The sequence below is a fragment of the Castanea sativa genome, chromosome 10 (genome assembly GCF_040712315.1).
Source record: "Castanea sativa cultivar Marrone di Chiusa Pesio chromosome 10, ASM4071231v1".
In the NCBI taxonomy this organism is placed as follows: Eukaryota; Viridiplantae; Streptophyta; class Magnoliopsida; order Fagales; family Fagaceae; genus Castanea; species Castanea sativa.
The window spans coordinates 30,681,577-30,694,407 of NC_134022.1; the positions used below are offsets into that span (position 1 = coordinate 30,681,577).

Consider the following 12,831-nt stretch of genomic DNA (forward strand, 5'->3'; position numbering starts at 1 on the left):
ATTGAACTATCCGACTCCAAACCTTCGTCGTCTAGGGAAGGAGAGGTAGCGGACGGATTCCTTTCTTCACTTGAAGTGTCAGGATCTCTTTGACCTGACGAGAATCCCTCATCGTAGCTCGCCCCGTCGCGGACAAACGATTGATTACTCGACGCACTGGACATTACCTACATATGACAGTAAAACCTAAGACACTGACAGATCTACAGAAAGTGCATAAAAAACAAAAAAAAGTTCAGAGCACATACTGGATCGAGGTCGAGCAATACGATATGACGGATGTATTAGCAGGATGATACAACTGTGCAATATAAGTGACGGTGGCGCTCTGATTGCAAATTTTTTATAAGAAGGTGAGAATGAAGGAAGAAAAGGCAAGCTTTTATAGAGCAAAGGGCACGGAATACGAAGGGACGCCTCGCTTAGGGTGAACAGCCAATCAATGCAAGCCGCGTGTCCATTGTCATAAATAACCTTGGCCCGTCTGTCTCGATATTTGGCCATGAGAAAGGAAGACTGCCACTCCATGAATCCGTCTAGTTTGTAGCGACGGACCTAAGAAGTGAGGGGGCAACTGAAGAGGATCAAATATGAGACGGATTTTTCTTCATCAATCACGACGGAGTGGTGTTAACATAAGGAGGATCGATGGGTAAAAGCTGCAAGGACGCGTAGTGGACGGTTGTAGCATTTGGTCTCCGTCGGTATTGATTAGGCTTCATGGACTCCTAATCGGAATCAACTTGTGTCTCGTGATAAGTTTGATATGGCTTTGCTTGACCTCCACACATACGCCATAAGGAGAATTCTTGAGCTACACGTTTAGCCCTAATTGAGAAGATTCCTATAAGGAAAAGAACTCTAAGAGATACACAAAATCCACAAATTACTCTCCTAGTAGGAAAGTACTTCTTCGCCAAGGTGCATATTTCGGCCCTACACTACTATAAATACCCCAAAGCCCTCATAAACCAAGGTGTGTATAATTAACTTGACTCTGGCACTCTAGGGTTGTGAAAAAGACTCTAACTTGACCTTCGGAGGGTTTTTGGCCGGCACCACACTGGTGCTCTCTGTTAGGTCCTCTCTTTTCTTTTTGCAGGTGTTGTTTCGGTTTGGGAGTGCTTGCAACTTACTAGTGATTTTTTCGACATCATCAGAAGTAGTTTAACATAGCAACAACTTGGAAATACAAAATAATTTCAACTTGATGGAAATATTAAACCTCAGAGCTTATTATCTCTAATTAATGTATATATAAATCATTATGAAATTTGTAATTCTCATGCCTATGGTGGTTATTTTTTAAGAGAACCATCTATAGCTCACAATATCAATGGAATAAGAATAAGAAATTCTAAAAAAAATATAAATTATGTAGTAAATAAAGAAAGCACCAAATTGCCAATCAAAGTGAGTACTGGCTTTGCAATGCCTGAATTTGTACTATCTTCCCTTTGCCTTGCTCTTCCTCATTTATTGGCCAACAATCTCTTTTTCATTTTCCTATATCATTTAATGTATCCAAATTGCCAATCAAAGTGAATACTGTCTTTGCAATGCCTCAATTTGTACTATCTCCCCTTTGCCTTGCTCTTCCTCTTTTATTGGCCAACAGTCTCTTTTTTGTTTTCCTATATCAATTAACATATGTCAAAACAAAGAAAAAACAACAAAATTGAACTTTATATGATATCCCAAAACATTAATTGTGAAACTAAAACAAATCCAAATATTTTATTAGACTGCAAAGATGGGAAACTCAATACAAATCAAACCAAATAAAGAATCAAACAAAAACCCTTAAAAAAACTCATTTGGGTTTCTCATAAAAGATCCTAAAACACAACAAATTTTTCTGACATGCACGAAATATGTCTTACCTGAACATCACCAGGTCCAATTGTACCCTTATGGCCTACAAAATCTTGATGTAATGCCTCCCTAAAATCCAAAAAAACCCAACTTCAATTTCTTTACAATTAAACCTGATAATAATTAGGTAATTGAATAGCTTTGAGACAAAGTATACCTATAACATGTATGTGACAGTCTCAAATCCTGTAAAACAGAATTTACATCATATATACTAACATAATCACACACAATGAGTCAAGATTAATGAACACACATAATAATTGATATCTTATGACTATGTTAACACATAAGTGTGTTCACTCATATATGCATTGGTAATTTAGTAGGACGTGTCAATTAGATGCCCATATTTATTCATATACTCCTCTAATCAAATTAAGAAACTCATCACACAGGGCACCTATTTATAGCTTCACACAGATTACACCATATAAAACAATAATGTTACAATCTCAAACATTCAATTTAAACATGAAAAAAAAAACCCCAAATCAATTTTAAACACAGAAATAAACAATCACATATCAGTATAAAAACAAATAAATAATGTATCACACACCCACAACACAAAAGAGGTAGTAACAAAATTTAAAAAGAAAAAAAACAGCAATAAAAAGAAATAATACTATTAACCTAATCCTTACATTAAACTATAATGCAGGGCAGTTACAAGAATAAAGGTCAATAGCAACTAGGATTTAGAGTTACCTGAACTGAGTCATCTAGCTTCTCAGTATTAATATAGTGTGAGGAGAGGAAGAGATGAAGGAGTTAGGAAGCTGAAGAGTTGTCGTTTGAAATTGTAACTGTGGAACACAGAGGGTTCTCGTTTGAGTTTGTAACCGTGGAACACAAAGGGTTGCCGTGTTTAAATTTGAAATCGTGAAACACAAAATTGAAACCATGAAACACAAGCTTGGGTTTGGGCTTTATGGTGGAATTAAAGCTATAAAGATTGGGCTATATGGTGTAGAAAAGTTGTGAATTATTTTCTTTTTATTTTTATTTTAAAATTTAGGAAAATTATTTTAAAATTGTAGGAGAAATTCAGGAAAAAGAATGGTAATAATGACATGGCTGCTGATGTGGCTCAACCTAAGCGTAGCAATATTAAATGCTACGCTTCAGCTTTTAGATTTATATAGATATAGATGTGGGTAGAATAAAATTATCGGGTTTTAAGATCTAGATGTTGCTATAATCAAATTTAGATGTTCATATAGCAATATGCACAAGTTTGAATAGTGATGCATAATGGGATGTAGGGCTGATTTTGCATTTTTTTTTTTTTTTTTTTGAAACCATTATCTATTTTGCATTTCATCTAGTTTCAAAGGATCAGATGAGAATGCTCGCTTACTTAGGCCTAAGCCTTGAGCAACTACCATTGGCCACTTCTGAACGCATGCATTTTTGCCGCATTTAGTGCATCGGCATACTAGACTCAAGCCAAACTTATGTACAATTGCCCCATTAGAGCTCTAGTCCAATAAATGAGATATGAAATTAACACGTGGTCACCTTTAGACACAAGTTATGTCTTTGTGGCACCTAGTGCAATGGAACTCTAGACAAGCCAAACCCGTGCACAATTGCTCCATTGTGAATTTACACGTACTGTTATTTTTATGACACAATATTTTAGCTGAGAACATTTTTCGATCAAATAAATATTTTAAACTTAATTGCAAAACCTTGTGAACCATATCATTTATATATGTTCTATTCTTAATATTGTGAATTAGAGTTGGATTGGAGAAACACGTGGCAATTAGCTTCTGAAATGGTACCAATTATATATATCATCTTCCAGACTGTATATGCAAGGGATTCTCATAAAAGATAATCTAACGGAAAAAAGTTAATCAGGAAAGATTACTGCATGTCTTTTTGATTCACCTCAATGGCTTCATTGATCTTCACTGCATAAAAGTCCATTTATTTACAGATTAACTTTAACACCAAATGTACAAGGGAGGCCATCCAACCAAATAAGGTACCTTGCTAAAATGAATTTTATTTTCTTCAACCAACACCCTTCTATTCTTCAGCATAAAAATAAAATAAAATAAAATAAAAACCAGCACACTCCTCTACATTTATTCCTACGAGAACTTCATTCCTACATGCATTTACACCAAACTATATCAACACCATTATCAACAATCACTCTATCTTTATACCACGTATCTCATGGTTGTCCAGCTTCTTGGGCCTCTTGTAATATTTCAACAGAAGAGAGCAGCAAACAACACTTACAGAAGAGGCTGCCATTGCAGCTCCTGCAATCCATGGTGGTAACCTGAATCCAGTGGATGGGAACAGAACCCCAGCAGCAATTGGGATGCCAAGCAGATTATATCCTAAAGCCCAAATATAGTTCAGCCGGATATGGAAGAAGGTTCTCCGGGAAAGGTCAATGGCAGTTATGACATCCTCCAAGTTGCTCTTCATGAGAACAATGTCTGCTGCCTCGATAGCAATGTCTGTGCCAGCACCAATTGCCATTCCAACATCTGCTGCCACGAGTGCTGGCGAGTCATTTATGCCATCCCCCACCATTGCAACAATGTAGCCTGAAGCCTGTGAAAGAATCAGGAAAATATGTGTTTGAATGGCTAATAAGCATTTCAGAATGAAGTGTACAACTCCTTGAAACAATGTTCTTATATGTACCTGCAGATCCTTTACTTTCTCTGATTTCTGCTCAGGTTTGGCTTCTGCAACAACAGTTTCAATTCCAACTTCTTTGGCAATGGAATTGGCAGTTCCCCAATTATCGCCTGTCACCATGATGCTCTTAATTTTCATAGACTTCAGTATGGAAATAGCTTCTTCTGCACCTGGTTTCAGTGGATCAGATATGGCTAGAACTCCTACCACTTCCCTATCAATGGATACTAGAATTCCAGTTTGGGCCATCCTTTCAGCTTCTGCTAGTATCTCTTCGGCATCCATTGGAATTGCAATGTTGTGGCTCAACATCAAGCTCTTGTTTCCTACAATTATTACCTTGTTTCGGACAATGGCCTTCACCCCATGGCCAGTAATGGAAACAAAGTCCCGTGCTTCTGGCCAGGCAGGGTTCTCATCATCTTCTCGGAATTTCTTGGCATACTCAACAATGGCCTTTGCTAATGGGTGCTCACTGTTCGCCTGATATTTGTCAAACCAACATTATCAATAGTCATGTAACAAGAAAATATTATAGTCCACTCCACCTCTGTCAAACTCAAATCAAATCCCTTTTGGAAAATAGTGATAATGATAACTTCATATTTTTTTAAGTCAGTTTTAATAGAAGAATAACTACCTCAGTTGCAGCAGTAAGTTCTAAGAATTCTTGCAGTAACATATTTCTCAAGAGTCTTCTGTTAACGACAACAGGCTTTCCAACTGTGAGAGTTCCCGTCTTGTCAAATACAATGCAGTTTACCTGAAATACCGTTAATCAGTCCAAGACTCCAAGAGAAAAAAAAAAAAAAATATATATATATATATATATATATATATATATATATATATATATATATATTAGGATGGAAACAAAATACAAAATAATGTCCAGTAGTTTAATCATGCAGATAAAAATCATTAGAAACATTAATGGTAAAAATTCAACATTATTTTTCCCCCTGCGCAGGGGGTATGGGGAGCAGTGATTCTAATTCTGTAGCAGAGTATACTTTCAGGACAAATTTTTACTTCTGATACAGTCAATTACACGCCAAATGGAAGAAAGAGACCTAAGCAGTACATAAAAATCTTCTGGATCAAATAACGTGGATGGAGCCTGTGCTATACGAAAATAAAAAACAGGATGATGATTGAAAATGCAAACCTTATGTGCACTTTCTAATGCTTTACCCCCTTTGATAAGTACACCTTCAGATGCACCAACTCCAGTGCCAACCATAACAGCAGTGGGTGTTGCCAGACCTAGAGCACAAGGGCAGGCTATGACCATGACTGATATCCCAAACTGGAGTGCAAGCTCAAAGCTGTCCAGGGAAGATGGAATCCAAGATTTTGGGTACCAATGGAACTTTCCAGCTAAAAACCAGGCAAGCCAAGTTGAAAATGAAAGTATAATGACCTGTGGAAAAAGAAATCCATTCACTAAAAAGAGCCTCCATAATTTCATATTGATAACTTTAATTGAACACCCTACAACATGATCCAGGAAAGATGTAGATCAGTATATACTTACCAGGGGCACAAAGAATTTAGAAATGCGATCGGCAAACTTCTGAACAGGAGCTTTAGCCAACTGGGCCGACTCAACAAGTCGAACAATCTGTGAAAGAGCACTTTCTGATCCTACTCTTGTTGCTTTTATGTGCAACACACCATTCTCATTCACAGTGCCTCCAATCACTGTGTCACCCTTCCTTTTTGCAACTGGCAGTGCTTCTCCTGTTATCATACTCTCATTTACGTGGCTTTGACCCCAGATGACAAAACCATCTGAAGCTACTTTTGCTCCAGGAATAATTTTAATTACATCATTCTTTTGTATCAACCGACTGTCAATTTCTTCTTCATTCATGACGTTTCCTTCACTATCCAAGGTTAACAATGTTGCTGTCTCAGGTGCCAAGTCCATAAGTTTGGCAATGGCTTCTGATGTCTTTCCCTTAGCCAAAACCTCTAAGTACTTCCCAAGTAGAATAAATGAGATAAGCATTGCACTAGTCTCAAAGAAATCAGTACCCTTGAAGTCTTTAGAGGTAGCAGCTCTCAATACGGAGTAGACAGAAAAGAAGTAGGCTGCATTTGTTCCTAAGGCAATCAAAACGTCCATATTAGCAGAACCATGGCGTAGCGCTTTGTAGGCCCCAATGTAGAATCGCCGGCCTATAATGAATTGCACTGGAGTTGATAGCACCCACCTTAAAACCATTCCAACACTCAGCATATTGACAACTTTTGTATCCAATCCATTCTTTATTCCAGGAATATACATAAAAACCATGGAAGTTAGAAAGACGGGAATTGTAAAAATCAGACTCCACATAAAGGATCTATAATATTGCTTAATTTCATCCTTTCTATGAGTTTCCCTTACTCCTCCTTCAGGATATATTATAGCCTTGAAACGTTTTGACCCGGTTGACTCAATCACGTTAATGAAATTTCTAGGTCCTGTCATATCAGGTTTGTAGGAAAGGGATATTTTTTTTAGTTCTGGAGATACATTTATATCCTGAACACCTGGAAGTGCTTGAAGAGACTCTTCGATAATTCTCAGGGAATGATCAGTACGAAAACCATCAACTTTGAGCGCTATCTTACTTATGTCTTCCCCCGAACTAATAAGTATGGCTTCAAATCCAGTGTCTTCTATGGCTTCCAATATCAGGGTGTAGCTCACAATCTTTGGATCATATTGAACTTCTGCTTCTTCAGTTGCCAAGGCCACTTGAGCCTTCTGTACACCATGAATTGCTTGTAAAGCTGATTCGATAGTGGAGGAGCAAGATGTGCAAGTCATTCCATTTATCTGTATTCGACATACTTGAGTGGCTCTTTCATTCATCTGATCTTCAATCAATGTGGCTTCAAATCCAACATCTTCAATTGTTTCACGAATGGTCTCCTCCTATATAATGTTAAACAGCAATATCAAATTTCATTACGAATAAATTCAACAATAAACGTATTTAAAACAATACAATGCGCATTGTTGAGGAAGAAAGAAAATTGAAAAAAATTGTAATTGGACTATAAACAGAATGTATGTAATCATACACTAGTTAACCTTAATTACTTGAAAAAATTGTCATGGGTCCAACTTTTTCAGTTAAGTTGTGATGAAATGATAAGTTATAAACAACAGCATTCAGAAAGTTCATGCTGAGCAAGATAAAGTGACTCAATCACCACCTTAAAAGTTCATTATCTGTAGTTAAGTTGTGATGAAACTGATAAGTTATAAACAACAGCATTCAGAAAGTTCATGCTGAGCAAGATAAAGTGACTCAATCACCACCTTAAAAGTTCATTATCTGTAACAGTAGTGACAACGCGAAAGGTTTACTAAAGCCAGACTCAAAACTAGTGATCTGAGCTTCTCTTCTCAGTCAATGACCATGGCATAGCAGAATTGTTGTGAGAAAATGCCCAAAAAAATTAAAAAAAAGAAGCTTGTAACTGCAACCAATTTATTTGCATTACAACTAGACAACTTAACAAAGTCCTAATAGTTACTACTTGATGTTATTAACATTTCTGCAGTCAGGTTTAGACATTGATGGCTTCAACTAGTCTGTTGAACCAGATATTTGAAAAATCTAAGCAATATATGGTACAATTGTGCAGAGCTAGAGTCCAACATCAGGCATAAGGTCAACTTCAAATTGCTACACCCTAAACCAGCCTAAGCCCCAACAACCTAAAGTAGATGATCAAATTAAAAGTTTCTCTTTGAAATCATTGCTTAAAGGAAAATTAAGAGAAATTATCTTTTATATAAATAATTTCATTTAATTGCTAGCCCTTGTAACTAGAGTTGTTGTAATTAAGTTGAGCCAGGTTGAGTATTAAAAGTTTAGGATTGGTTAATTTAAATTTTGTTTTGAACACAGGCCGAGCTTGAGTTCGAGCTCATCACCAAGTTAGCTTGCATTCATTTTCTTGTAAAAGAAAAAGTTCAAGTTTTTTATTAGTAAATTAAAAATAACAAATTGATACCTTATGAACTTATTCACAAATATGAGAATTCAATCTCACATCTATATAAATATATTTTATAAGAAAATAAACTTATAATATTATATATATAAATTGAGCCTTATACCTATGAGCTTATTTGCGTACACATTATTATATTTAAGTTTAGCTCGTTTAATAGTTGAGCCCTTGAGCTTGACTTCTTTGCTAAATAAACAAACATACACCAGTTTTTTTTTGTTTTTGTTTTTGTTTTGTATTGTATTGTTTTGTTTTGTTTTTTTCGTTTTGAAGTTAAATGGCTGTTTATGAACAACATAGTTCATTGTAACCTTCCTTGTAACTAGGTGATATAAAGGTTTAGCTCATGAAAGAAAGCGATTTGGAAGGTGGAGGTGTAGCCTACGATTGGGCTTCAAACTAGATTTGGCTCAAGTCAAGCTTGTATTATAGTTGGAGATGCACACTTCGGCCATTGGCTTCCTTAGCTTACTCTAAATTACATATCTAAATCATTTGAGAGTCAAAAAAAAAAAAAAATTACGTATAAAGTCATAGTCATGGGAAACATGACACATCTCTCAGTCACCCTAAAGTTATTAAGGGAAAATAGAAGAAAAACATGATAATTGCAAAAGTTTGTTCAAGGGAAAGTTGGAAAGAGAAGGGCCATTTAATTGTATACCAACAAAAGGGCCATTCGTCAATCACGCATAGCGGTTTAATAAAGGATGAAAATGACACAGGAAATGATTTTGAAAAAATATTTTCAAACCATCAAATTATTTTCCTCATTGAAAAGAATAACAGTCCACTAGGCATTGAAAATGAAGTAAATATGAGCAACAACAAGAAGTCCTGAAGAGTTGAAACAAATTTTCATTTGAAATCAAAACAGTCAAGAAATAATTTCCAATTCCCAAACACAGGAAAGAAAAACATTAACTGCTAATTTTACAAAGGGAATTAAAATTTAATGAAAAACTCTTCCTTTTATTTCTAAGAATACTTCCCAAAAAAAGAAAAATCCAATTCAGGTCTTTTCACCTAACTTCCCAAGATCAACAACAAAATTTCATCAAAACCATATATAAAATCAAACCTTTTTCCCACTAAAATCTTTCCCAGAAACATTTTTCCAAAGAAGCAAACAGTTAAAACCCAGGACCAGAAATACTTACATTGACGAAGGTAGGATAAAAGAGGACCTGTGCCTTGTTGTTCAAGACATCAACGACGGCCTCACGTATCCCCGGAAGCCTTTTGACGGCTTTCTCGACCGATCCAGCGCATGCAGAGCATGTCATTCCGAGAACAGAGAAGGTCGCAGCCTTGGCTTCAGGCGGCGACGAACCCTGCTCCATGCTGCTGCTCTCTTGCGTAGACACGCCCTTGCCTTTTGGGTAACTGGGCATGGAGGGATAGTGTGGCCTGGGCGAGAGATGGCCATAGCCTTCGCTGCGAAAGCAAGCCAAAGCTAACAACTTGGTAGCCATGAATGAAACAACCTTTGCTTTGTGGTTTTTTTAATTCAAAAGGTTGTTATTTTAAGGTTGGCAACTTGTAACGTAGAAGTGTATTTTTCTTTTTCTTTTTTCTTTTTCTTTTTTTCTTGTGTCTGTGTGCGCGCGCGCGTGTTGGATGAGAGTACCAGTAGAGAGGAAAGGGAGGGAACGTGGGGTGAGAATCTACTTATAGGCGTGTATTATGTATTCATTGCCTTTTATATATATATATATATATATATATATATAGAGGGTTTTACTAATGTATTACCTAAGGGAACATAATAATATATTATTTTTGGAAAAAAATTTATTGAAAATTGAAATAGTTTTACAACTTTTTCAATTTTCCATAAAATGTTTTCAAAAATAGATGGTTTAATGTGTGCTATTAGGGCACGCATTAACCGGACCCATATATATATATGAGTAAAACTTAGCAAAACTTAGGTACAGTTCTTTAGCTACAGTACCTTAGGTTCTCTATTTAAAATTTTGACATCTGTTTAATTTAACCACCTAAACAAACGGCATTAAAACTATATCTTTTTTTTCTTTTTTTTTTCCTGTACTACAAATGACTTCTCTTCCAAACCCAAAACCCAAAAAAAAAAAAAAAATATCTCAAATCTCTCTCTCATTGTGTGTGTATGTTTATCTCTTTCCTTTCTTATTTTCTGATCTATGACTCTTTTTTCTTTTTTGATCTATGACTCTCTCTCTCTCCCTCTCTCTCTCTCTCTCTCTCTCTCTCTTAGTGTGTGTAGGTATGTGTATCTATTTCCTTTCTTCTTTTCTGATCTATGATTCTCTCTCTCTCTCTCTCTCTCTCTCTCTCTCTCTCTCAGTGTGTGTATGTATGTGTATCTGCTTCCTTCTTATTTTCTGATCTATTATTCTTTCTTCTTTTCTGATCTATGATTCTTTCTTTCTGTCTTTTATTTTTTGATCTTTCCTGTTTGGATATTGCGAAAATGAGAGAGAAGGGTTCGTTTTTTGGATTGAAACCTAGTGGATTTGGCTTTTATTTTTTAATATTTTCTGTTTGGTTACTGAGAAAATAAGGGAGAAAGGCTCCGTTTTTTTGGTTTGAAACCTAGTAAATCTGGCTTTTATTTTTTGATCTTTCCTGTTTGGTTACTGAGAAAATGAGAGAGAAGGGTTTGTTTTTTGGATTGAAACCCAGTAGATTTGGCTTTTATTTTTTAATATTTTCTGTTTGGTTATTGAGAAAATAAGGGAGAAAGGGTTTGTTTTTTTGGTTTGAAACCTAGTAGATCTGGCTTTTATTTTTTGATTTTATCTTTCCTGTTTGGTTTTGCATTTTTTGGTATGATTTTTTCTTGCTCTTGCAGTACAAGAAAAAAAAGGAAGATGGAAAAAAAAAATTTGTTTTAACGCTGTTTGTTTAGGGTGTTAAATTGGACAAATGTCAAAATTTTAAGTAGGGAAACTAAGGTACTGTACCTAAGTTTTGCCCTATATATATATATATAGGTTAACAAATATGTTTTTGGAAAATTTTTATCGAAAATTGAAAAAGTTATCAAACTTTTTTCAATTCCCTTTTTTAAAAATGGTACACTATTGTGTACTTTAAGAGTACACGTTAGTAAAATCCTATATAAATATATATAAAGTCGTTGCAAATTTGAAGTGGTTATTTTTCTGTTACTTTCATATAAATTAATAATTTTTTTATAATATTAAAAGTCGAAGGTCAAATAGAATTGCGATAAAAGTTTGACTAAATTTTTATTTTATTTTATTTTATAAAAAGTAAAAGGAATTGGATGAGTAGTTGGATTTTTGGGGGGGGGGGGTGGGGTCTTATATTGACTTTGATTGAACGCTAACGAGTAGAAAATGCGTAGGGTCCATCTCTCTGCTAGCCCAATTACACAAATTTGAAGGTTGCAAGATAACTTTGCTTTACAATCTTTCATTTTGCAAGACATTCTATTAAAATATTCTCGCTAAAGTGACGTTAGAGATTCTATACATTTTATTACATCAATTATAAGAAATAATTTAAATATTTAGTTATTATTTTATTGGAGTAATACCCATTAAATGTTATATAGTTTGTAATCTTTTTCTTTTACCAAGTTTTTTATTATTATCTAAAGGTGAGTATTATACATGAGCAATAAAAAAATCATATTAAAATTTTCGAAATGTATAGGCTTATAGCGTACATGCAGTACAATTCAAATGATAATCCCTCCAACTTCTTACATTTTCAAATATGAAACACCCTCTAATGAATTAGAATATATTTTTTCAAATTAGTTTGAAAGATGCATATTTGATACAGGGGTGGCTTAATGCATTTAGGGGCTTAAGGCGAAAATTGAAATTGAGTCAAGTTATATATTTAAATCTATTTTTTTATTAAAAATTAATATTACTTAAACTCAATTATCTTGTTTTATATGCATAATTACTACTAATTAACTAGATTTTTTTTACAAAATCTATGGAAAAAATTTGACAATTTTTCACACCTATTGATGTGACATATTGATAGTGGTAAGTAAAAAAATGATGTTAGTGATGAACATAGATAAAAATTAGTAATTTTTTTATTAAAAATTAATATTACTTAAACTCTATTATCTTGTTTTATATGCAAAATTATTACTAATTAACTAGATTTTTTAAACAAATCTATGGACAAAATTTGACAACTTTTCACATCTGTTGATGTGATATATTGATAGTGGTGAGTAAAAAAGTGATGGACTTAGATAAAAACTAGTAAAAGTTTACAAAC

General features: G+C 34.7%; 1 protein-coding gene across 1 annotated transcript; it reads right to left on the minus strand.

Moving 5' to 3' along the window:
• Window positions 1-3,796: 3,796 nt before the first annotated feature.
• On the minus strand, window positions 3,797-10,100 carry LOC142611685 (putative copper-transporting ATPase HMA5). The gene is made up of 6 exons (XM_075783786.1): window positions 9,732-10,100; window positions 6,089-7,480; window positions 5,720-5,974; window positions 5,192-5,314; window positions 4,555-5,034; window positions 3,797-4,461 (listed from the first exon to the last, which is right to left on the minus strand). Exons 1-6 carry the CDS (start codon window positions 10,044-10,046, stop codon window positions 4,045-4,047), a joined length of 2,982 nt encoding a protein of 993 aa, XP_075639901.1. The 5' UTR covers window positions 10,047-10,100; the 3' UTR covers window positions 3,797-4,044.
• Between the last annotated feature and the right edge of the window lie 2,731 nt (window positions 10,101-12,831).